The sequence below is a fragment of the Primulina tabacum genome, chromosome 14 (assembly GCF_025594145.1).
Source record: "Primulina tabacum isolate GXHZ01 chromosome 14, ASM2559414v2, whole genome shotgun sequence".
NCBI classification, from domain to species: domain Eukaryota; kingdom Viridiplantae; phylum Streptophyta; class Magnoliopsida; order Lamiales; family Gesneriaceae; genus Primulina; species Primulina tabacum.
In genome coordinates this window covers 34,926,904-34,952,888 of record NC_134563.1, presented here as the reverse complement: position 1 = coordinate 34,952,888, position 25,985 = coordinate 34,926,904, and the positions used below count along the sequence as shown (strand labels likewise).

General features: G+C 35.2%; 3 protein-coding genes across 4 annotated transcripts in view; 2 read left to right on the top strand and 1 right to left on the bottom strand.

The window, feature by feature from the left end:
• The window catches only part of LOC142525281 (11-beta-hydroxysteroid dehydrogenase B), a 65,461-nt gene that overhangs the window by 13,035 nt on the left and 26,441 nt on the right, over positions 1–25,985 (top strand). The gene's annotated exons all lie outside the window — the stretch shown is intronic.
• On the bottom strand, positions 1,977–4,375 carry LOC142525032 (small ribosomal subunit protein uS7). The gene is made up of 4 exons (XM_075629201.1): positions 4,140–4,375; positions 2,948–3,219; positions 2,408–2,611; positions 1,977–2,251 (listed from the first exon to the last, which is right to left on the bottom strand). Exons 1-4 carry the CDS (start codon positions 4,230–4,232, stop codon positions 2,197–2,199), a joined length of 624 nt encoding a protein of 207 aa, XP_075485316.1. The 5' UTR covers positions 4,233–4,375; the 3' UTR covers positions 1,977–2,196.
• Positions 18,637–25,942, top strand: LOC142524890 (uncharacterized). 2 transcript variants are annotated; one of them, XM_075629043.1, is made up of 20 exons: positions 18,637–18,790; positions 19,101–19,169; positions 21,051–21,149; positions 21,276–21,332; positions 21,421–21,491; positions 21,597–21,696; positions 21,904–21,974; positions 22,051–22,151; positions 22,246–22,349; positions 22,440–22,493; positions 22,655–22,710; positions 22,839–22,877; positions 22,974–23,118; positions 23,313–23,494; positions 23,584–23,651; positions 23,770–23,842; positions 23,924–23,985; positions 24,061–24,991; positions 25,074–25,364; positions 25,458–25,942. In XM_075629043.1, exons 2-20 carry the CDS (start codon positions 19,113–19,115, stop codon positions 25,723–25,725), a joined length of 2,829 nt encoding a protein of 942 aa, XP_075485158.1. In that variant the 5' UTR covers positions 18,637–18,790; positions 19,101–19,112; the 3' UTR covers positions 25,726–25,942. The 2 variants fall into 2 exon arrangements, with proteins under 2 accessions (XP_075485158.1, XP_075485159.1); XM_075629044.1 differs by having other exon boundaries at positions 18,672–18,790; positions 18,902–19,169.

The window sequence follows — 25,985 nt, the reverse complement described above, 5'->3', positions numbered from 1 at the left end:
TGCTGTTGATCCAGTGGGTCGGGACTGATGATTTCTCATTAATATCTCATTGTTCTTTTCCGCCACAAGAAGACAGGCGATGAGTTCAGAATATCTCGCAAATCCACGCACTCTATATTGTTGCTGTAAAGTTATATTTGATGCGTGAAACGTGGAAAATGTTTTTTCAAGCATTTCCGATTCTGTAACCTCATGTCCACAAAATTTTAGCTGCGAGATTATTCGATACATCGCTGAATTATAATCACTGACATTCTTAAAATCTTGGAATCTTAACATATTCCATTCATCACGGGCGGTCGGAAGTATAACTTCCCTTATATGTTCAAATCTTTCTTTCAATCCTTTCCACAGAGCCATGTGATCTTTTTCGATGAGATATTCACATTTTAAACCTTCATCGAGATGTCGACGCAAAAATATTATAGCTTTTGCTTTTTCTTGTGATGAAGATATACCATTTTCTTTAATGGTCTCGTTTAGACCCAATGACTCAAGATGCATTTCTACGTCGAGAGTCCATGGCATATAATTTTTTCCCGTGATGTCGAGCGCAACAAATTCGAGCTTTGTCAAATTTGACATGGTGGTACTAAAAAATTACGATGCATTTTATTAGTTAATGAATATTGCAATACAAAGTAATGGATAAACAACAAGTACAAGCATTTGTAAAAATAAAAAAAACACACGAGGAGGATATTCTCCGATAAATAAAAGACTCGTGAGTATGATAACCAAAATAATTAAAAATAACCTTGAGAAAGCCATCTTCTTTTTTCTTCGAAAATTTGATGAAGAATAATTTTTAGAGAATAGAAGAAAGTTGGAGTGATTGAAAGAGTTTGTGAGATCATATTTATAGGGCAAAAACTAGCCGTTTTGTTACCGTTTATGACCGTTGGTGTACAAAAAAATAAATGTATGTATTTGTATAATTTTATGGTAATAATATGGTGTATATAATATTAGTCATGTTTAAATAAGTATGTATATCATATCACATTATTATAATGAAGTGTCATAAGTTATTTTGTTTAAAAACCTTATAGGCTTTTATACTTGTCGTATCCCTTACCGGGAGTGTGGGATGTCGTCTTAACATCCTCTAAGGATTTATAACAAGTTTTTGAAAAATTTATTTTTATTATTTCTAATAATAACATTATATTATATATTAAATATATACACCATAAATAAATAACAGTAAAATAAAAATTATTACTTTTGTTATCCTTTTTCTTCTGTTTGGAGCTTGGAAAAGTATGGAGGACTTTTAGAGCTTCGTGCTGATAACGTGTTGTGAACAAGTAAAAATTTATGGTAAAAAGTAAAAATCTCAAACTCTCAAAATTTACCAAACTACACACTTTATAATATTTTTCTCTTTACTCAATTGTATCAAATCTTTACAAATGGAGACCTATTTATAGGATTTCTTTGGAAAACAATCCAAAAACAATTTCATCATTACATACATCATCACACACTAATTTTCAATATTCAACACCTAATTTTACCTAATTTTCAACATCCAACATTATAATTTTCAACACAAATATTTTTCATATTTTCAACAGCTTTTTCGTTTTTTGAACGGATTGAAGGGTTTTTCATAGGAATCCTAAATTTGAAGTTTTAATAATACTATACATACAAATCATAAAACGAACAAATAAAATTATATTCTGAGGAAGACGAGAATGATAAATTAAAAAAGAATATATTGATATCTGTTCTCTAATTCAAGATTCATACAACGTTTGACAATGTTCTATAATTCAAGATTCAAAAGCAATTCTTTCGTTGAACGACTAGTCCACCCACACATTGTGTACAACGTTCGACAAACGAACTGTTGTTTATAAGGTTGTCTTGGTTGATTATACAAGGATATTTCAAAAACAGATTGCTGAATACGGATGAAAACTGTAAAACTCGGTTGCAACTATGGAATAAAAACCAATGGACAAAGATGAAGCAAAGAAATCCACTACAGCATGACAACTCAAGCAGTTTACTCGAAAACTTGCAGTCTGGGCAATGCAACTAGCCATGAAGAATATAGGGGAAGGTAGAAGTAAGTCGATGACGCATGATAGATGAAATCATATCATCCACACCGAAGTACAACGATTTTTTCTAAAGCACAATTGAAAACAAAATTGTCTCTTTAGACCAACATAAGCATTGCTCTCAACGATTGGCCTTGGCAACCCTTTCAATCTCATCTTTCTTCTTGATAGCGTAGCTGCACATTACATGAAAATGAAAGAACAATAAGCGGATGTAATATACATAGAAGATATGTACAATCAAGACATTTGAGATTACACATATCAATTAATTTATAATCATTTGAATAACGAAATGCTAGTAGTATCAAAAGGGGGGCGGCAGCAGTTACCTGTTGGAGGACCCTTTTGCAGCATTAATGAGTTCATCGGCAAGGCATTCAGCAATGGTTTTAATGTTCCTGAAAGCACTCTCCCTCGCACCAGTTGTAAGAAGATATATTGCTTGGTTAACTCGTCGCAGGGGTGAAATGTCAACAGCTTGACGTCTCACAACACCAGCAGAACCAATCCTGGTCGCATCTTCCCTGGGTCCACTGATCCAAAACACAAAATATAAAAGTAAATATAAAATGCCAAAAAAAATATATTTTGAAATAGAAAGGGCTGGAGTAATTGTGCAACTCCGCCTGATGCCCTTTTTATGTGTAAGACAGCATGCCATGCAAACATGATTAATTTACAGTCAAACCTCCTAATGTTTAACACATGAAATTCAGAATAAAACATATACTATGAATTGAAGATTGCTAACCAAGAACTGTGGTGTATACTACATGCCATTCTTAGGTTGAGACAACAATTACTATACGGCCATAAAGTTGTCCGTAAAAACTTCAAACTAAGTTTTTGTCAGCCAACAAACTTCATACCTGTTGATCACAGCATCCACTATAACTTGGATTGGGTTCTGATCTGTCAGCAAGTGAATGATCTCCATGGTATGCTTGATGATGCGCACAGCCATCAGCTTCTTCCCATTGTTGCGTCCGTGCATCATGAGTGAGTTGGTCAACCTTTCCACAATTGGGCACTGGGCTTTCCTGAACCTCTTTGCTTGGTACCTCCCAGCAGTGTGGGGCATGTACACAGGGTGCTTTGAAGCAGTTGCAGTAATGTAATCCTCAACAGATATATCATTGACCTATACAGAAGAGGAAATTCAAGAAATCAAAGACCAGAAGTGCTTGCAACTGAATTTACTAGAACCACGTGTGCAGAAGAGATGCCATATCCCGGACATAATTTTTTTTTTACATATCAACAGATATTAAATCATTCCTTAAAATTTGATTTTGTCACATGATAAGACGTTGACATATGGACATTGCAATCATTCCATATAGTGTCAGGTTATCAAAGTCACTCCGATTCTTTTTGCCAAGTAACATCTTTTCTGTCTCCAACTGGCTTTTTCTTTTTATCCAATCCACTTCCTCCAGAGGTCGATGCTGTACACCAGAGACAGCTGTTCACACACTAATAAATAATAATGGACAAATGGATTCTCGAAAATACAGGACCCATGGTAGTCACCTCTGGACCAAAACAAAGGAATGCTGAGTCTCTATTCATAGTGCTTATAATTGAGTTAAGTTTGACATGATAGCGATTTTTTCCCTAAGGCAGATAAGAAGAATATATAACCATGAGAAAGAGGTTACTCATAATAATGTAAGAAAGACATCACTAATCAAAAGACCTTAAGTGGTTCAATAATGAAATTTAATGAATCTCAAGGATGGCTTTATCAATATTTATAAAAGCTTCACTTGTTCCGATTTTCTTTACAAGGGGTATACTCAAAAAATTTCTCAATTTATACACATAAATGAGATGCAACGACATCCCCTGAAATTTGAATCAATCCGGGACCAAAAAGGTAAACTGATATTGACGATCAAAATTCATGAGCGCAGAAAAATAATATCAGACATGCTAAAACCTTTAAAAAATTCATAGGATTAAACAGTATAAATATTTCAAAAATTAATATTGATGGATCGAAATTTCATCACAAGGCATGGTAAACTATTCTAAAAAATCGTGGAAGTGAAAACAAACCTGAACTTCGTCGTAGGACCAGCGATTGAAGAGCATCACAGAGCTATGAACCTTATCATCAAGTAGATTACTTGCCTCTACTGCTGTCGCCATATTGCCCGCCTCTTCGATTAGCGGTGTTTGTCTGTTTGTCTGTGCTGTGCGAAGGAAGCTGCGGCGGAGAGGAAGTAGGACTGCAGGAGATTTTAAATATTAGAGAGGCACCGAAACCCTAGGACTGAATGAAATGAGGTTTTTCGTGCCGTATGGTCAAAAATACCCTTGTCGTTGGTAAATTTACTTGAATGCCTTGCTTAAGATTAATTTAATTATTAAGATTATTATGTTTTTTATGTGATTATATTCTCAATATTTAATTATTTGAATGACTTTATAATTAATAAAACATTAAAAAATTTCACGTTGATCTTAAAATCTCAAACTTAACCTTTACAAGTTTTTTATAATTAAATAAATAATATTATATTTATATTTAAATTGATGAATTTCAAATTCATTTATTTTAAATGTATTTTTTTTATTTTAGAGAAACTAAACCGTGAACTTCAAATATAACTTTTATATACTTATATAGTTTTTCATGTTAAATTTACAATGTATTTCAAATTCAATAAATAATCGTGTCATTTGAAATCGATTCTAATTTATGAAACTAATGCGTAAACAAGTAAGATATGTATTTAATATTTGATTTATTGTTTTCTTATTTACAATAAAATTATAATCATAATCCATTGATTTCAAATTTATCTCTCAATACAACCTTTTAAAATTCCAATTTTGTAAGTATGTTATATAATTTTGTTTATTTTTATTTTATATTATGTATTTTAAAAAGAATTTATCTAATAATAATACGGTAATACCAACATTTTGGTTTGGGTCCCAATGTGGGCTGCTTTAGCTCTGACAGGCCCAACGACCAGGGTTAATGATCCAAAATCCCCTTGATCTGGATCAGGCTACAATGTGGGCCAACATTCACAGCTTTCATGTTTTAATATCCATCCATTAGGGGGTAAAACACATTTGGCCCTGCACTATAGGTCAGGATTAAAAACATCAAAAATTAAATATTTACACTCTCTTAAATTATATGAAAAATAAATAAAATGAAAATTCTAATGTAATTTATAAACGTTTATTTTCTCAATTATTTTAAATGTTGCTTAGAATATGTGACACATATTTTATTTGGATCATCCAAAAGATAAATGTTACATTTTAATGTCAATATTATGGCTTTTTATTGTAAAAATAGAAAGAGTTAGCCCGTTTCACGAGTAAAGATTTTTAGACCGTCTCACAAGAGACATACTCATTAAATATATATATTTACTATATATATACTTTAATTAATTAAGTTTTTTTTTTGGGTAGGTTAACTATGTACGTTTTGGGTCATTAGATATGATTAAATGAGTATCGAGGGTCACCAGCGATTTACCAACAAAACAGGGAGGTTAAAGCAATTTATCCAAATCCAAGACTTCAACATGATAAACAGTTCTAAGTTTTAAATAATTAACACCAGGATACACAACCTCGAAGCACCTGGTAAACAATCAATTGATGATCAATATCCCATATTTCAGTTTCTAAATTCCAAATAATTCAAAAGGACAAAAGTTTTATACAAGTATAGTCTAAAACACCAACGAAACTGTTAAGAATAAAATTTGGACCTAACTCAACCCCAAAAGCTAGCTCAAGGGGGAGAATTGTCCAAGATCATATATACAACTCCTAGATATTTTATCCAACCGATTTGTGACAACTAACACACCCCTCTCACGCCCAAGATTGAACATCAGGAGCGTGAAGTTTACAAATGACCCAATTATGGGCAGAACGGGTGACCCAACTATGGACAGTCCAACACATAACAGTAGAACATGAGCTCCGATACCATGTTAAAATAAAATTTGGACCTAACTCAACCCCAAAACTAGCTCAAGGAGGGAGTATTGTCCAAGACCATATATACAACTCTTTATCCAACCGATATGGAACTGTTAGAGTAGATGCCCTGCAAGCCAACGGTTGGCTAGGGAATTTATTGACTCAAGTGAAATAAACAATCTTTATTTTAATATAATTTAACTTTTAATGGTCTCGTTATACTTTATCTGTATACCCATGCAAACAACATAGATAAAGTCCTTGATTATGCTTTAATACAAATGAATCGTAATTCGATGTTGAAACTCATTTGTAAACACTGCATATTCTAAATTCGTTCCTAGTCGATTCAGCCGCCTAAAACATGGATAAAGGTCGCTTGAGCTCGAGACTAGCATCTGTGATGTTGTGTACTGCGTTTCTTGGTAAGGGCATGAAGATGTCCAAACATGCAGATGGGTAGTCATATGATGATTATACCGAACAACCCTCCCTCGGACTTTCCAAGTGGTTATCATTCATCGAGAGGATAAGTCCTGGTTATGATTGTACACCATTAGTCCTTACGACCCGGGACAACACTGAGGCTCTATATGCTAGGGCTGTGCTTTGACTCGTTTACCGGCTCCAGGAGAGTCATCAGGTGGCGAGGTTGGGTACAGTTGCGACACATATAGGAGCCAGTGCATTGTAGTCGGGGATTCACCGCTCACCTGCGGGTGTGGATATCCTATGTGATCTGATGAAATAATAGTGCATGGAATCTCTGGCCAGAGTACGAGATGTACGTTGGAGAAGGAGTTCTCCAATAGTACACGCGATGCCATTATTATAGTTATCACATAGTTATCGAATTATTATGCAACCCTCGATGAACCAATGGTTGCAGATTCGATCGGGATATATGAGATGAAGGGACCGTACTGTACGTTAATCATAATCGACTGGTTTTGCAGGCACTATCAGTGATACCTAGGGGATCATGGGGCGATGCTACTAGACGCTCTTACCATGATCCGATGGGTGCGATCAGAAATGAGTTCTGACATTCTTAATCAAGGTGTTGATAAAAAGAATGAGGCTAACTAGGGTAAGCCCGGATAAGAATAAATATTATTCTGAATCACAAAGAGTTGTGAACCCACAGCTAGCTGTATCTCTGAATCAATGAGGGTCACACAAGCACTGGATCGTTTGTTCCCGTTGAGAGAATAAATTCAAGGAGTTGAATTTATATTATGAGATAATAAATTCAAGGAGTTGAATTTATATTATGAGATAATAAATTCAAGGAGTTGAATTTATATAAAATATTGAGAGAATAAATTCAAGTAGTTGAATTTATATAAAATTATAGTAAATTCAAGGAGTTGAATTTATGATAATTAAATTTTGAGAAAATAAATTCAAGGAGTTGAATTTATGATATAGTAAATTCAAGAAGTTGAATTTATGAAATTTGGAAATAATAAATTCAAGGAGATGAATTTATAAAATTTGATAATTTAATTTATTAAACTCAAAAGTTGAGTTTATTAAATATTAAATTTTGGAGGTGATAAATTCAAGAAGTTGAATTTATAATTTAAATATTAAATTCAAATGTTGAATTTATAATGGATTTAAATTAAATGTAATGGGTGTATGTACTATGGGCTTGTAGGAGTACAAGACCAACATACAAATTATTAGAGTTCTTAATTGGACTTTAAAAGATTAATTAATTAATTAAACTAGTTGGACTAGAGTAATTAATTTATTAAGCCCATTAAGTGTTTGATTTAATTAATGGGCCCTAAGCTTATATATATGTGTATTAGGTTGAGGGTTAATTAATTAACACTCATAATTTTGAAAAAAAAAAACTAGCCTCCACATTCCTAGTGTGATTCACGAGAATCACAAACTCAATTCCTCCAAATATTTTCGGCATTTTCTTCAAGAAAAGAGATTTGATGCTCTCTCAAAATATTTGATCTCAACGTAGAAACTTCTTCCAAATTTTCTAGTGCAATTTGGAAGAGGAACAAGCGATCTAGTAGTGGACTTGATAGGAGGATCAAAGAAAGCAGATCTGAAGAAAGTTCGTAGGGAATTCACCAAGAGCTATCTCCGCTAACCCCGGAATAGTTGGAGTCGTGTGAATCGTTCACCAAAGGTATAAACTCTAACGCCCTATGAATGTTTATGGTAAAATCATACGAGTGCCCAAACAATATCTTGAATGTCAAGATCTAAAAATTTTTAAAACTTCCGCTGCGTTTGGGCGTGCAGAAAACCGGGATCCAACAGTGGTATCAGAGCCAAGGTTTTTCTAAATCGTGTGGATTTGATATTGAATAATTTATTTCTAACCACACAAGAAAATTTTTCAGAAAATTTAGCACCACGAAAATTTATTTTTTCCAGATTTTCGAAATAAAAAAAAAATTAAATCTGCCCGGAACTGTTCCGGGCAGTCCGTACGCGCAGGGCCGCGCACGGCTGCGCGCAGCATGCGCGTAGGCGCCGGACGCCTGCGCGCGGTGTCGGCGCGCCTGTGCGCGTTCTGCGCGCACAGGGCCGCTGCCGCTGCCCGAAACGTTCGGGCAGCGGGCGGGCTGCTGCCCGGGAGCGTCTCGGGAAGCGTGCTGAATAATGGGCTTGAATTGTTTGGGCCTAGGGTGCGATTTTCTGATTTTTCAATTTTTGGGTAAAATTGATATTTTTGAAAATTGGTTCATTTTTATTTTGGAAATTAATTTTTGGAAAATTAATAATTTTCTTGTGAAATAAATAATTAGAATATGATTTTAATTATTTATGGTAAAAATGAGTTTTTACAAGAAATCAATTATTATTGATTTAATTGGAAATTAAATAAAGGAGTTTATTTAATTTATTAAATCTTTTAATAATTGTGATGGTTAGTGATAAAATTATTAGATATATGATTTATCAATATTAAATTATTCAATTAAATTGATGTTAATATTTGATATTAAATGTATGAAGGATGATCGAGAGCCTTGACCAATGTGTTAGGTGTATGTTAGGATATTTTACTGTTTTATTCGTTTTTATTAATATTTGATATTATTAAAGTGGGTCTGGTTTATGGCTCGTTCCCACCCCATGAGATGTATCCATTATGTGTCATGGCTATTTAAATGTAATTATTAGAAATAGTGGGAGATCAAGACTGGAAGATGGTGGACCCGATGAACGAGATGAAGACATGTAAAATATTGGAAGCTCTTGTAATAGTTGCATTTGCATCCCTGCATTCACCTAGGTTTGGAACTGGATCCATGTTTGGCTCACATGGATCTAATAGTGTTGGCAATCGATCATCCTTATCTATTGTTGAATGTCATAGTATGATATATGTGATATATAGTAGTATGCATGTATGTATATTATTATATAATATAGTTGCATGAATCCGGCAAACATACAAACTCGTGGCACGCGATTTTTAAATTAAAATGATGAGACAATTTTAAAATTAAAATCCCTCATTTTGAATAAGATTCAAAATTTATATCAAACCGAAAAAGTAAAAATTAAAGGAGTTTAATTTTTCCTTGCCTTCCATCAACCGTGGTTGCATGTTGATCGCTACCCGCGGACAGTGTGTGGCTCATATTATTGGGGAGGCCTGTACGCCGGAAAGCTGTGACTTCCACCGGACATATGATGTGAATTGAGTGGAACTCCCATGACTTCGGCTCATATTATTGGGGGAACTCATGGCGACCGTCTACTACAATTCAATATTGATGGGTTGGTTTGACACGCGAAAATAAACGACGTCATATTATTGGGTCCTTATTAAACGTGAGGCAAAACACGCGGAGGTTGCATAGGGATGCAATTGGACTCTACCTTTTAGAAATTATAATTGGCTGATATTATTCGGGATTATAATTGGCTAATTGGACTCTACGTGCCCACTAAGGAAATACGATTTCCCTTTTTCATCAGAGGGTGGTGGAAATGTCAAAATAGTGGGAGGGAGATTTATAAAATAAAATCCATATTTTATATCTTAAAATTATTTTAAATAATCAGCAACAATTATTCTGTTTCCACATCAGTATATTTTTCGATTTCGTCACGTAATCCTATTTTGTTATTAACAAGCTAATCGAATCTAATTTTCAAGACTGGTTGGGAAAATTGTTCTGAATTCAGAGAAAATGGCATACACACTAATGTCAGTCCTGTTGAACTGACAAAGCATACAAGATAGTAGGACCATAGTATGCAAGCTAAAGTGTGATGTGCTCGCTTTTACGTCAAATGAACTGTAGGGACAGTTTGAGGAAATTTTGAATGATGCTGACATTCGAATGCACGTGCAAGAGTTGCATGGTGCATGAAACTATGCACACCACTTTCAAGGAGCTCATGACTACACGCATACAAGAGAGGGCTTTGGCCCATGAGCATGGTGTACGTATGACTGGGCTTATTAAGAATGTGATGGGCCTGGAATATGTGATTCCTAATGAGTTACTAGATAACATCAATTTGTTGTCTTTCTCATCCTCATTTGACGGGGTTATGGTGAACTTCAATTTGAATAAGATAGATGATAGCCTTGAAGAGCTAGTCAATACGCTTATAACTTATGAGATCACCATAAAACAGGAAATTGTTATTTTTCTTATGGCCCTCTCGTCAGAAGAAAATGGCCCACAAGGTAAGGGAAAGAAACGTTCTGCCCCTCACAAGAAAAACAATCCCAATAAGAGGCAAACTCTGAAAGACACTTAAAAGGCCTACAAAACCCGATAAGTTAGAATATATTTATTTCACTGCAAGAAGTCCGGACATAAGAAATTATATGAGACAAAAATGTTCTGAAAATGATAAGTGAATGTCAAAGTAAACAATATTTCAACAACAAACAAAAGAAAGTTAGATGATCCAAATCCCGCACAAATATGGCACGCTATACTAGGTCATATTTCTCAAAGAAGGATGCACAAGCTAGTGGGAGAATGCATGTTTGACTTGTCAGACATAAATTCTCTACATACTTGTAAATCCTGTCTAAAATGAAAAGTGACAAAGACTCCATTCGATGGAAACGTGGAACGTGCATGGTCTACTGGATTTGATCCATACAGACGTTTGTGGCCCGCTAAGTGTTAGCACAAAATATGGGCAATCCTACTTCGTTATCCTTACTGATGACCATTCGAGGTATGGATATGTTTATGTTTATGAAACACAAATCTGAAGCATTTGAATAGTTCAAAGAATTCAGATCTGAAATAGAAATCAGCTAAAAAGAAGTATTAAGACACTTCGATATGATCGAGGTAGATAATACTTGAGTGCTGAAATTTTGGATTATCTAAAAAGGAATAAGATTCTCTTACAGTGGACTCCACAACAACACCACAATTGAATGGTGTTTCTGAATGTCGTAATCAAACCATGTTGGACATGGTTCGATCTATGATGGGATTTACTGAATTGCCTACATCGTTTTGGGGCTTTGCGCTTGAAACTGTGGCACTGTTGTTGGATAATGGCTATATTAAAGCAGTGGATAAAAAACCATATGAGATATAGATGGAAAAAACTCTCAAATATTCTTACATAAGAATTTGGAGATGTCCTGCTTACGTGAAGCAGACAGTGGGAGACAAATTGGATAGTAGATCCACTTTGTGGTACTTTGTAGGATATCCAAAGAATTCTGTTGGATATTATTTATATCATCCCAATGAAGCAAAAGTGTTTGTTTCAAGAAATGCCACCTTTTTGGAAAATGAATTTCTATTAGATAGAAAAGGCAAGATGATAGAACTTGAAGAAATTCAAGGTACTCCCTCAACTATAGAAGTTGAACCCATTTCCCAAGAACCAGTAGTTGAAGTACAAGCTCCTAGAAGGTCTGATAGGGTTATTAAGACCGCCTGCAAGATATACGCTTCTTCATGAACAAAGCCATTATGAGCATTGTGTTGGATGTGATCCAATGAATTTCAAAGAAGCAACATCTGATACTGATTCAACCAAATGGCTTGAAGCCATGCAGTCAGAAATGGACTTTATGTATTCAAACCAAGTCTGGACATTGGTGGATCAACCTGAGGGAATCGTTCCCATATGGTGCAAATGGATCTACAAAAGAAAGCTTGGGGCGAAAGGGAAGGTAGTGACCTTCAAAGCAAGACTGCTTGTAAAAGGTTATACTCAAAGGCAAGGAGTTGTCTATGAGAAAACTTTTTCACCAGTTGTTATGTTTAAGTCCATTAGAATACTACTAGCCATAGCAGCATAGTATGACTATGAGATATGGCAAATGAATGTAAAGACTACATTCCTCAATGGAGACATAAAAAAAAAAAATATATATGTCTCAACCTGAAGGATACACATCAGTAGGAAGTGAGCATAAGGTATGCAAACTTCAGAGATCAATATATGGTCTCAAGCAGGAGTCAAGGAGTTGGAACCTCAGATTTGATAGCATTATCAAAGAGTTTGGTTTTGCTAAGAATCCTGAGGAACCGTGCGTGTACAAGAAGGTTAGTGGGAGTGTAGTGACATTCCTAGTATTTTATGTTGATGATATCCTGCTCATTGGGAATGATGTGGGATTATTGCAATCAACTAAAGTTTGGTTGGCCTGAAAATTCTCCATGAAAGACATGGGTGAAGCATCCTACGTATTGAGAATACAAATCTATAAAGATAGATCAAAGAGGATGTTCGGACTCACCCAAGCCACCTATATCGATACCATTATAAAACGATTCTCTATGGAAGAGTCCAAGAGAGGATACTTACCAATGTGTTATGGTATTACTCTATCTAAAGCTTTGTGTCCCAAAACTGATGAAGAGATAGAGATGATGACACGTATTCCATATGCGTCAGCTATTGGTAGTATCATGTATGGTATGATATCGACACGTCCTGATGTTGCTTACGTTATGAGTGTTACAAGCAGATATAAGGCGAACCCTGGTCCAATGCATTGGAAGGCCGTGAAAGATATTCTTAAGTACTTGAGAAGGACTAAGAACTTGTTCATGGTCTATGGGGTGGAGAATTGAAATTGGAATGCTACACGGATTCTAGCTTTCAATGTGACGTAGATGATTCGAAATCGACCTCTGGCTTTGTATTCATGCTATATGGTGCGGCTGTCTTTTGGAAAGGTTCCAAGCAAGACACCATTGCGGATTCCACCGCTGAAGCCGAACACATTGTTGCATCTGATGCAGCGAAAGAGGCAGTTTGGATGAGGAATTTTGTTCAAGAGTTGGGCATTATTCCTAATTGAGTTGATCCAGTCCCGTTGTACTGGGACAACACTGGTGCCATTGCGCAAGCAAAGAAACCAAGGTCTCATCTGCGATCCAAACATGTACTGAGGAAATTCCACATCATACGGGAGATAGTGGGAAGAGGAGACATATCAGTTGAAAGAGTCCCCTCTGCAGATAATGTTGCTGATCCACTTACAAAGCCCTTGCCAGGGCCATTGTTTGAAAAGCATCGCGAAGCAATGTGATTAAGGGTAGTTGGCTCTAGGGCAAGTGGGAGATTGTTAGAGTAGATGCCCTGCAAACCAACGGTTGGCTAGGGAATTTATTGACTCAAGTGAAATAAACAATCTTTATTTTAATATAATTTAACTTTTAATGGTGTCGTTATACTTTATCTGTATACCCATGCAAACAGTATAGATAAAGTCCTTGATTATGCTTTAATACAAATGAATCGTAATTCGATGTTGAAACTCATTTGTAAACACTGCATATTCTAAATTCGTTCCTAGTCGATTCAGCCGCCTAAAACATGGATAAAGGTCGCTTGAGCTCGAGACTAGCATCTGTGATGTTGTGTACTGCGTTTCTTGGTAAGGGCATGGAGATGTCCAAACATGCAGATGGGTAGTCATATGATGATTATACCGAACAACCCTCCCTCGGACTTTCCAAGTGGTTATCATTCATCGAGAGGATAAGTCCATGGTTATGATTGTACACCATTAGTCCTTACGACCCGGGACAACACTGAGGCTCTATATGCTAGGGCTGTGCTTTGACTTGTTACCGGCTCCAAGAGAGTCATCAGGTGGCGAGGTTGGGTACAGTTGCGACACATATAGGAGCCAGTGCATTGTAGTCGGGGATTCACCGCTCACCTGCGGGTGTGGATATCCTATGTGATCTGATGAAATAATAGTGCATGGAATCTCTGGCCAGAGTACGAGATGTACGTTGGAGAAGGAGTTCTCCAATAGTACACGCGATGCCATTATTATAGTTATCACATAGTTATCGAATTATTATGCAACCCTCGATGAACCAATGGTTGCAGATTCGATCGGGATATATGAGATGAAGGGACCGTACTGTACGTTAATCATAATCGACTGGTTCTTGCAGGCACTATCAGTGATACCTAGGGGATCATGGGGCGATGCTACTAGACGCTCTTACCATGATCCGATGGGTGCGATCAGAAATGAGTTCTGACATTCTTAATCAAGGTGTTGATGAAAAGAATGAGGCTAACTAGGGTAAGCCCGGATAAGAATAAATATTATTTTGAATCACAAAGAGTTGTGAACCCACGACTAGCTGTATCCCTGAACCATTGAGGGTCACACAAGCACTCGATCGTTTGTTCCCGTTGAGAGAATAAATTCAAGGAGTTGAATTTATATTATGAGATAATAAATTCAAGGAGTTGAATTTATATAAAATATTGAGAGAATAAATTCAAGTAGTTGAATTTATATAAAATTATAGTAAATTCAAGGAGTTGAATTTATGATAATTAAATTTTGAGAAAATAAATTCAAGGAGTTGAATTTATGATATAGTAAATTCAAGAAGTTGAATTTATGAAATTTGGAAATAATAAATTCAAGGAGATGAATTTATAAAATTTGATAATTTAATTTATTAAACTCAAAAGTTGAGTTTATTAAATATTAAATTTTGGAGGTGATAAATTCAAGAAGTTGAATTTATAATTTAAATATTAAATTCAAATGTTGAATTTATAATGGATTTAAATTAAATGTAATGGGTGTATGTACTATGGGCTTGTAGGAGTACAAGACCAACATACAAATTATTAGAGTTCTTAATTGGACTTTAAAAGATTAATTAATTAATTAAACTAGTTGGACTAGAGTAATTAATTTATTAAGCCCATTAAGTGTTTGATTTAATTAATGGGCCCTAAGCTTATATATATGTGTATTAGGTTTAGGGTTAATTAATTAACACTCATAATTTTGAAAAAAAAAACTAGCCTCCACATTCCTAGTGTGATTCACGAGAATCACAAACTCAATTCCTCCAAATATTTTCGGCACTTTCTTCATGAAAAGAGATTTGATGCTCTATCAAAATATTTGATCTCAACGTAGAAACTTCTTCCAAATTTTCTAGTGCAATTTGAAAGAGGAACAAGCGATCTTGGACTTGATAGGAGGATCAAAGAAAGCAGATCTGAAGAAAGTTCGTAGGGAATTCACCAAGAGCTATCTCCTCTAACCCCGGAATAGTTAGAGCCGTGTGAATCGTTCACCAAAGGTATAAACTCTAACGCCCTATGAATGTCTATGGTAAAATCATACGAGTGCCCAAACAATATCTTGAATGTCAAGATCTAAAAATTTTTAAAACTTCCGCTGCGTTTGGGCGTGTAGAAAACCGGGATCCAACAGGAACAACTAACATAAACTCATATTTCTGTTGCCGGGACTTGTTGGTTTCTGCTGCTAACGGCGGGGAAGTCCTGGAATCTGTACCAAACATTTCAACACTAAGTCACAATTAGCATGAATGTCTTGATAGAGCACACTAGCGTTTTAGGACAGAGAAAGAGTGATGCTAGCCACCATTTTCACATTTTTATGATTTTTTTTTTTTTTTTGTGTGTGTTTTGTTGTGATTTTAATGCTGATTTTGTCCTTGAATAGAAGCTACTTGTTTGATAGTCGTCGTTTTGAAATTTGAATTCTTCATCTTAGCGTACATGGCCTTCATTTTATATATTAAAAGAATTCAAACTTTTTCACAAGATAATAATAATAATAATAATAATTTTTAACACAACACATAAAAAGAGAAGATACCAATACTTTAATTAAAACGTACATATATTTTCCACCACACATCAACATCAAGTATCGACTATTTTTTGCACACAAAATGTGTAAAACAATTAATGACTACTATAAATTTAATTTCGACCTTTATTATTCACGTGTATATAATAAATATTCAAAAAATATCAGTCCGTGACAGAGTTTTTTTTTATTGCGCCTTATTGTTGAAGTACAAGCATAGGAAGTTATCTAGAGTGTGACATGTCTTGAAAATAATATAGTATTGTTTTTTTTTTTTGGTGAAATAATTATACCTATTTGGTAGAACGATCGAACCATAATGATTGAGCTGTTGTGCGATTTAAAATATATCAGTACTGTCAGTTATATTTTTTGGTAAAATATTTTTCTGTTTTTACTTTTTTGTTTGATCGATGTATTATAATATAATATATAAAATAATAATATTAAAGTAATAAAATTCAAAGCTTTGAATGCTGCGACGTTTTCTGACCGGCTCTCTCATAGCCAAGCCTAACAATTTGGAATAGAATTAATTAAAAGATATAATACAATTTTTTTAATATATACGATATTCAAACAAGTGGCGTTTGGATCCAATATCAAATGAATTTTAGAGCATTCATCCCTTTTTCTAGTTTGAGAGTCTCTCACACATAATTTGTTCGATTTGGTTTTTTTGTCAACATGATCTGCAATTTATTGTGTTGATCTTAAATTTATCCAGAGCACATCAACAGATATCAACAGCAAATTTCCAATGCTTTAAAAACATGAATCTTGAAGGCTCACCATTACTTTTAAACCAAAAAAGCATTAAAAATTAAAGGATATTATATACTATATATTTTATCTATACTCAAACATTGTCGTCGTCAAAATTCTGTGTTATTATTAAAATCGAATGAAATAAGTGTTATATCATTTCACCGATACTAATATCGTTATCATCAATGATATATCTTAAGAGTCCGGATCATGGATGATTCGGAATATTAAATGGATTCTCAATATAGGGTCAATATGCAGAGTACTTTCTTCAGCAGCCGGGCAGGGAGATGCCCGGGCTCTACTCCCCGAGCAGTCAGGAGCCCGAGCTCTTGTGTAAACTCCCGGATGATTTCTACCCGGGCTACCTCGATAACAGTACCGCACTCGAGTGATTCAGAAGATAATATATTGTCTCGAGAAGCGTACCTGACAGAATCCTATTGATTTGACATGATGGAAGAGTAGGGTGGCGTGACAGGAAATCAACATCTAGAATGATCAAATGACAAGTAAGCACTAAAAACAAGGTACCTACCACCTTTTCTCCTTTAAATAGCATGTATGTATTCCATAAACGAGAAAGCTATTTCTTGATTCGAGGCTCTTGGCATTTACATATGTCTTCACATATATTGTCATTCTCCTTCATCTTCACCTACTAACTTAAGCATCGGAATGGTCACGTCGGACATCCCTCCGACGCCCATTCACGAGTTCATCTCCTTGTCTGCAGGTTACAGTGGAAGCTATAGCTCACAGATTCATCTCCTTGCTCATTTTCTTAAACAAAACACAAATGAGATCCGGTAGATTGCCCCGACTCCGTTCACCCAATTCATCCGGATCGCATCAGTCAAAATTCAAAGTCGTCGTTAACATCGACGGACGAATTAAAACCAAAACCCAACATTTTCCATGTTGTCCTCTCCTCAAAACTTTGACATGGGTAACTCGTGCCCAGCATTTTATTAGAAATTTCGGTCGATGTTTTCAATTATTGTCGTCTGTCGAATTAATTTTCAATAATTAAATTACATATCTATATTCTATACGAATGGTTTTATTGTTGCTGTTAAATTATTTTAATATGGTTTTCAATTAAAAAAATGTAATAAAAATTAGCGATATTTTTATAAAACTAATTTTTAAAAAAAATTTCATGAGCTTACAATGACGAGATCGACCAAACAACAGACAAAAACTTGCATCGTACGCATGTATTATTCTTAAAATGAGAGATAATTAACTATGGATAATACCACCTAAAAATATACAATAATAGTAAAATGGCTTAAAATAGAATTAAAATGTAATTTTTTTAAAACAATTAAAAACTATTTTTTAACATGACGTTTTCTATAGATATTTCAATTGAATTCGTAGAACATATTCATACGTTTTTTCAAGTGATATGAAGTCAAGAAAATAATCCTATATCGAGATAGTCCATAAAAAAAATAAATTTCAAATGATTGAATTCAAGATAATCTTCGAGCAGATAAATTATAGTAAACGTTCGATTAATAATCATCAGTTCATTTTCTTCTACTAACATCTTCTTGTCCGACGAAGTTTATCTGACTAGCACGATTACGTTACAAACTGTCATGTTAAATCGAGAATTTACACAGATCGAAAAATAAAACGTCATTAAAAAAGTCGGAAGTATCTCTAATAGCTAATTTGTTTCGACGTGGACTCTCGACTCGAACGCATTCATGGTTTTACTATTCCACCAACCGAATAATTATTTATATATGCCTGATTGACTTCAGTTTCCTCTTTCTTTATCAGTGAATCAATCTGCCACAACTGATCACATCTGGTAATCTGCAACGCAACCCCACGGATCCATATCCATTAATCAATTCCTCAGGTTTGTGTTGATTTGCTCATTCGTTAATGGAGGTTACTTTTGTTGCAATATATATACAAGTTGTATATTTAACATTTTTAATCATCACCGATACAATAATTACTCTACAAGCTGCTGCTCTAAGAAGACAAAGGGACTGCAAATATCAGAATAAATTAGTTGCAATCGTTGAGAACGAGGGGGAGAATTTCAAATAATTTATGGTTGAATATGGATAGTTGATCGTTAATTGTGCGTGTGCTGTTTGAGAATCTGCCGAACATCGATCTTTTTATGGGTGGTGATTGAGAGCAACTTTGTGCGTGGTTAGATTCCCAGCAGGATGGAGAATGGTGCTGCTGCAGAAAAGGGATTTCATCCAGATTCTTCAACGAAAAAGGTAACGAATCTATGAACTCTAACTTTCATTCGTATCGAAGCCGGAGCTAGTGCTAGACATCGATCGTCGACTGCAAATTAATTAATTAATTTTTGGTTAATTCCATAAGTAAAAATCTTCTGCAACCTACCCTCCCTCGAACTGTCTACCCAGCCACGTCTTTTTTTTAATTCTTGGATCGGGTTGTCCATATATAAATTGGTTATTTGGAAATTTAATTAATTTTTTTTTAAAATTATTTTCAATCAAATTAAGAGTAGAACTCTTGTGAAACAGTCTCACAAATCTTTATCTATGAAACTGATCAATCCTATCGATATTCACAATAAAAAGTAATATTCTTAGCATAAAAATAATATTTTTTCATGGATGACCCAAATAAGATATCTGTCTCACAAAATATGACCCGTGAGACCGTCTCACACAAGTTTTTTCCTCAAATTAATTATAAATTATGAGGAATTTCCAGATATATTCTGAATATGATATTATTTGTAATCCATGTTTTGTTAGTCCAAGTCAAATGCTGCTGCATTATATATTGGTTACAATATTGATTAATCATTTAAAATAAAATGAAAGTAGTGACTCGATTTTTTTTAAAAAAATTCCACGTAATTATAAGGTAATCGTATTTTTTTATTTTAATAATTTAGCTAAATAACTAATGAACAGAAATTATGGTGAAAGCATGGAATTACAAAGAATCTTAGATAACTATTCTAACAATTTTGATGAAACATATTACAATTTTGCACTCATTAGATTAAGGATGTAAATGAATATAATCAAACCGAATATATTAGTAAAAATTTAAAGCTCGAATTCTGCTTGAAATAAGTAAATTTGAGTTCGAGCTCGTTCGAATATCGAATTTTTTGATATTTTTTGCTCGTGTTCGGTTTGAAAGGAAGATCGAATTCGAGTTTGGTTCGAAATCTTCTAATTATATTATATCAATAAACTATTAAGGTCAGATGATTATCGAACAAAATAATTTCGGCTTGAGTTCGGCTCGAAAAAAGTTCAAAAATGTTCGGTTTGACTAGAGTTCGATAAATTCAAATACGAATCGAATAATTATCTTACCGACTCAAAAAATTTGTGAACTGTCTCGATTCATTTACAGCCCTACACTAGATGAATGTCACCTCATGAGTAAACAAAATGGTGGACACGGTTAATCAACAATATATCAAAATCAAACTATTCAAATCAAATATATTTTTAAAAAGTAATTATCAAATATTTGAGTTTTAAATTTAAATACACCTTTTGAACAATATGTTTGTCTTAAATATGTATTTTGAATCATGTACTCGATAATAATTACTCTTTGTAATTTGACTTAGATATATTTAGTTGTTAATTTAGAATTATATATTGACTAGTAATAACATAAATAAATTATGTACATGAGGACGCGTTACTGGACCTAGAGAGTGCAGAGCGCCCATGAAATAAAGATTATCTAAATTTCATTGTTTTTACCGGTCATTTTTAAATGGATTAATTTCGTGTGACGAACTTTTTATTCGATCCGTCTCATAGAAAAATATTATTTTTTATATTAAAAATATTAATTTGTATTTCAAATATAGATCGGATCGACCTGGAAACAACTCTGTTGGTCTATAATTAAGGGTTTTTTTATTAATTATTTATTTTTACAATATATATATATAAATAATAATATCAAAATATTTTAGAAACAATATAACGTCATACCCACACGTGCCCATAATAATTTTATCAATCCATGCACGTAAATTAATCTAAAACTAAAAATAATTCATCGTCTACTTTAAAAATCCAAAACAGTAGATAATAATGGAGAATTACTCTGAAAAAATTAAGATAATTTTGATTTGATAATTTTAGGTTGTTCCGCTGCCACCATTGAGCTGGAAGCGCAAACTTAGTTGCAATGCCACTCTCGCTCCCGAGTTCTCTTTCAAAATTGGAGAAATTTTGCATCTGGTAACGAATATTCTTAGCTTGCAGAGTTTCTGAAGTTACTGAGATAGTGAGATTGCTTAATTTTTCCTCGTTCAGCCGTTATTGTGTTCTCATTTTAATTGTTTTCGTTGCTGTGATGAAATCAAGCTTCCATTGGGCATGCGGTTGCTTCGGCATATAAAGGAAGAAGCCGACAAGGGAGCTGTAATGTCTTTTATCCCATTTTCTGATCTTGTTGCTATACTGTACCGAAGGATTGATCCATCAGTTCAACTGTTTTCTTCACTTGCAGCCAACGATTTCGGATCCCAATCATAAGCGACTCAACACTAGTTACCACGGCGTTCCCTTGGGTGGTATTGGGTAATGAGAGTTCATTCATAATTTGCCAGTTTACACGAACTATCGTGTATTCCAAATGAATTCAGGCTCTATCATGGTTGCATTTTATTATCCGTTCATTTTCAGTTGTGGAAGCATTGGAAGAAGTTTCAGAGGGGAGTTCCAGCGCTTTCAAGTCTTCCCTAGAACATGCGAAGATACCCCTGTTCTCGCGAGCCAGTTCTCAGTAAGTATTTTAATGGGATGTCTAAAATATTCAGTCCTGCCGTCGTACAGACTTCTACTCGAGCATCCAAACAGCAACATGCAATGGAAATTGGAAATAACAAAAGTTTAAGCATTGCCCTTTGAAGTCTTTGGAGGATTATGTATCATGTCGTCTGTTTCAGAGGGATTCCAAAATATGTTTAACTTCCAACTTTCATGTTCGCAGGTTTTTGTTTCACGTCCCAATGGACGCACATCCTCCACAGTTTTGTGCCCCAGAAGTTCAAAAACCATCGAGTAAGCCACAAATTATGCAACCAGGGAATGTTCAACATCAACTAGAAATTTGGACTAATAACAACCGAACATGCAGAAACAAAACAGGAACAGGCATTGGTTCTTGGGATTGGAACCTCGATGGTGAGAAATGCACATACCACGGTTTATATCCAAGAGCTTGGACGGAATATGCCGGTATATTGTATTCATAATCACATTTTTTTGTTGTTCTCGAAGATCATAGTTTCGATGTAAGTTTCCCTTTCATTGGACCAACGGCTTTCTACAGGTTTACCTGATCCAGAAATCAGCATTGTATGTCGTCAAATTTCTCCATTTATTCCACATAATTACAAAGAGAGCAGCTTCCCTGTAGCTGTTTTCACATTTACGGTAGGTGTGTCCTAATAGCACATTCTTTTCACTGTAGAAGGAATTCTTTGGCACAATTCTTGACCCTCATGTGTCCTCAACGTTTCACAGCTCACCAACTCAGGGAGGACTGCTGCTGATGCGACGGTGCTTTTTACGTGGGAGGTATGTTTTAATCTACACTTTATATAACCTCAGATATTGTGGATCTTTGGTTAGCATTAGTATTCACAAAGTTTACGAGATAGTTGCCACGCTGGAAAATTACCATCTTCAATATAAATTGCTTATGAAACTTCACTTAGCACTTACTACCCGCTGTACAGAACTCTTCTGGTGGAACTTCAGGATCTACTGGCAATCATCATAACAAAAAGACATTGTACGGATTCATGAATTTCTTTTCTCATTTTCTACAGCACTTGTTGATTTCATTAAATTATCAACAGTTTCCGATAAAGTACATAGTTATTGATCCAATCTGAACTCAACTTTCACAATTTCTTGTAGGACGAAAGGTGGTGTACACAGTGTGCTTCTGCATCACAGGTAAGCCTTGAGAAAATCTATCATCATCGTTGATCTTTCTGTTGCAATGCTTCATATATAATCCACTATACTCCAAACTTATATGTAAATGTGTAGTGCTACAAATGGCCACCCTTCTATGACTTATGCCATAGCTTCTCAAGAGACGGATGAGGTTCATGTATCAGAATGTCCTTGCTTTTTGATATCTGGAAATTCAAAAATAATAAATGCAAAAGATATGTGGAATGAAATTAAAGAGGTGAGTTGGTTATCATTTTATCCCTCGATCAATTTAGTTGATTATGTTGTATCAGGTATCAAATTAAAATGCTCCTGCATCCTTAAATTATCAGTTACACTGCCAGTATATATTCATGAAAAAAGTTTCTCATTGCCACAATAGTTATAATGATCATTTATCTTTTTCATAAAAAGCTTGTTCTTCACTTGCAGCATAGGTCATTCGATGCCCTTAAATATGATGAGAAGCCTCTACCTTCAGAGCCAGGGTCATCTATAGGAGCTGCTATAGCCGCTTCTGTTACCATTCCTTCTGGATCCACTCGCACTGTGACTTTTTCACTAGCATGGGACAGTCCCGAACTAAGATTTTACAGTGGGAAAACGTACCACAGGTTTGTAAAGAACTTTAGACTGTATATTCTCAGGTCTTCTAACCAACACATAGATAATGACTATGTATAACGTGCACATCACCTGGCAGGCGCTATACAAAATTTTATGGTACCCAAGGGAATGCTGCAGCAAGTATTGCACGTGATGCCATATTAGGTAGCATTTATAAAATAGTTATAGTAAAGCTTTTGACTTTTTGGAAGAGAAAATCTGTTATCAAATACTTGTTTTAAACATCTCTTTAACTGCTTGTGTTGGGTTGTTATGAAACCAGAACATACAAAATGGGAGCTCAAGATTGAAGAATGGCAAAGGCCAATCCTTGAAGACAAAAGACTTCCAGAATGGTAACAGTGAAACAAATTCATTGTCTGGTGCAAATATGCTTGGTTGTTCTCATTTATTCTGAACTGAATTGAATTTTTTAGGTACCCTTCACTACTTTTCAATGAGCTCTATTACCTTAATGCTGGAGGAACGATCTGGACAGGTTAACTAGAAACCAGGATCTCTTTCACTGATGTCTGTTTTCATAAAATCCATAATCACCTTTTATTGCTCACAGATGGATCCCTGCCAACACAAAATATTGCAACTATTGGAGAGCAGAGATTTTCCCTTCATGGGAACAAATCAGTCTCTGATAGAACTCTTGATTATGCCCATCAGAACGACGTCTCTGCAGAAGTACTCGAAAGGATGCTAACTGTTTCAGAGAGAATGCACTCTCCAATGAATTCGAATTCAGCTTTCGGACCATTTTTACTTCAGAATGGTGATGAGAATGTTGGCCAGCTTTTATATCTAGAAGGAATGGAATATCACATGTGGAATACCTATGATGTCCACTTTTATTCATCTTTTGCGCTAGTAATGCTATTTCCAGAACTGGAGTTGAATATTCAAAGAGATTTTGCAATGGCAGTGATGATGCATGATTCACGTAAAATGCAAGTAATGAGCGACGGTACATTTGTTCCACGAAAAGCTCTTGGTGCTGTTCCTCACGATATTGGGATCAATGACCCATGGTTTGAAGTAAACTCTTACAACTTTTACAACACGGACAGGTGGAAAGATTTGAACTCAAAATTTGTCCTTCAAGTATACAGAGATATGGTTGCCACCGGCGATATAAGGTTTGCGCGGGCTGTTTGGCCTGCAGTGTTCATGGCAATAGCTTACATGGATCAATTCGATAAAGATGGCGATGGTATGATAGAGAACGAAGGATTTCCAGATCAGACATATGATGTATGGACTGTTACAGGCGTTAGCGCGTATTGTGGTGGATTATGGGTGGCAGCCCTTCAAGCTGCCTCGGCAATGGCACGTGAACTTGGTGATAATTCATCTGCTGATTACTTATGGTTTAAATTTGAAAAGGCAAAGTCTGCATATGATAAAACCCTGTGGAACGGCTCTTACTTCAACTATGACAGCAGTTCTGCCAAAACCAGCACCTCAATTCAAGCAGATCAATTGGCGGGTCAATGGTACGTATCCTGAGTTTACCATATTAAGTAATAACTTGTAAGCATGTTTCTCTCTGTGAAGCGAAAATAAGCTTAACGACAGGTATGCTCGAGCTTGTGGTCTTTCACCGATTGCCGATGAAAAGAAAATAGACAGTGCGCTCGAAAAAATATATAATTTCAACGTACTGAAATTTGAGGGAGGGACGAGGGGTGCAATGAATGGGATGCAAGCGAATGGAAAAGTGGACATGTCGGCCATGCAGTCGAGAGAAGTGTGGGCCGGAGTTACCTATTCTCTTGCTGCCACCATGATACAAGAGGATAAGATAGATATGGCATTCAAGACAGCATTTGGTATACATGAAGCTGCCTGGTCCGAACGGGGCCTCGGGTAAGTTGTTTTGTTTTTAGTTATTCCTTTGATACATCTCTAGAATATGAATTTATGCATATTTGTCAAATGGATTCCGATGTCAAAACACAGATCATCTTTCCAAACCCCGGAAGCATGGACTTCAGATGGCGAGTTTAGATCGCTCTCCTACATGCGACCGCTTGCTGTATGGTCGATTCAATGGGCCTTGTCGAACACAAAGCCATGGAAACAAGGAGTGAGATCAGCAAACTCTTTGGTGCAGCAGCATGCAGGATTTGAGAAGGTGGCACGTCTCTTGAAGTTGCCAAAACAAGAGCTTCCTAAGAGTTATATACAGTTATTCCATGAATTTCTTGTTAGGAAGTCAATAATATGATGATTTTTGTTCTTCCTTGACTTCCATTCGAATACGAGCCTAACCCCAACACCTCACGAACCCACTTAGAGGAATCCGGAAACCATTAATTCAAAATACTTGTGTCCATAAATTATGTATACTTGTTCTGAGTTAACTGGGCGACAACACTTTGTAATATTGTGCGAATGTAATCGATTCAATACACGTAATTTCAGAAACTCCGAGGCATTAATTTTTCATTAATATATATAGATTTCATCGCTCCCATTGGAGAAATT

Excerpts from the sequence above, each read along its gene's own strand:
- LOC142525032 (XM_075629201.1), bottom strand. The coding sequence starts at position 4,232 with ATGGCGACAGCAGTAGAGGCAAGTAATCTACTTGATGATAAGGTTCAT. Across the intron at positions 2,612-2,947 it reads GTGGATGCTGTGATCAACAG|TGGACCCAGGGAAGATGCGA; the intron begins GTATGAAGTTTG and ends GTTTTGGATCAG. Across the intron at positions 2,252-2,407 it reads GCAAAAGGGTCCTCCAACAG|CTACGCTATCAAGAAGAAAG; the intron begins GTAACTGCTGCC and ends TGTAATGTGCAG.
- LOC142524890 (XM_075629043.1), top strand. The coding sequence starts at position 19,113 with ATGGAGAATGGTGCTGCTGCAGAAAAGGGATTTCATCCAGATTCTTCA. Across the intron at positions 22,878-22,973 it reads AGTGTGCTTCTGCATCACAG|TGCTACAAATGGCCACCCTT; the intron begins GTAAGCCTTGAG and ends GTAAATGTGTAG. Across the intron at positions 23,986-24,060 it reads TGGAGGAACGATCTGGACAG|ATGGATCCCTGCCAACACAA; the intron begins GTTAACTAGAAA and ends TATTGCTCACAG.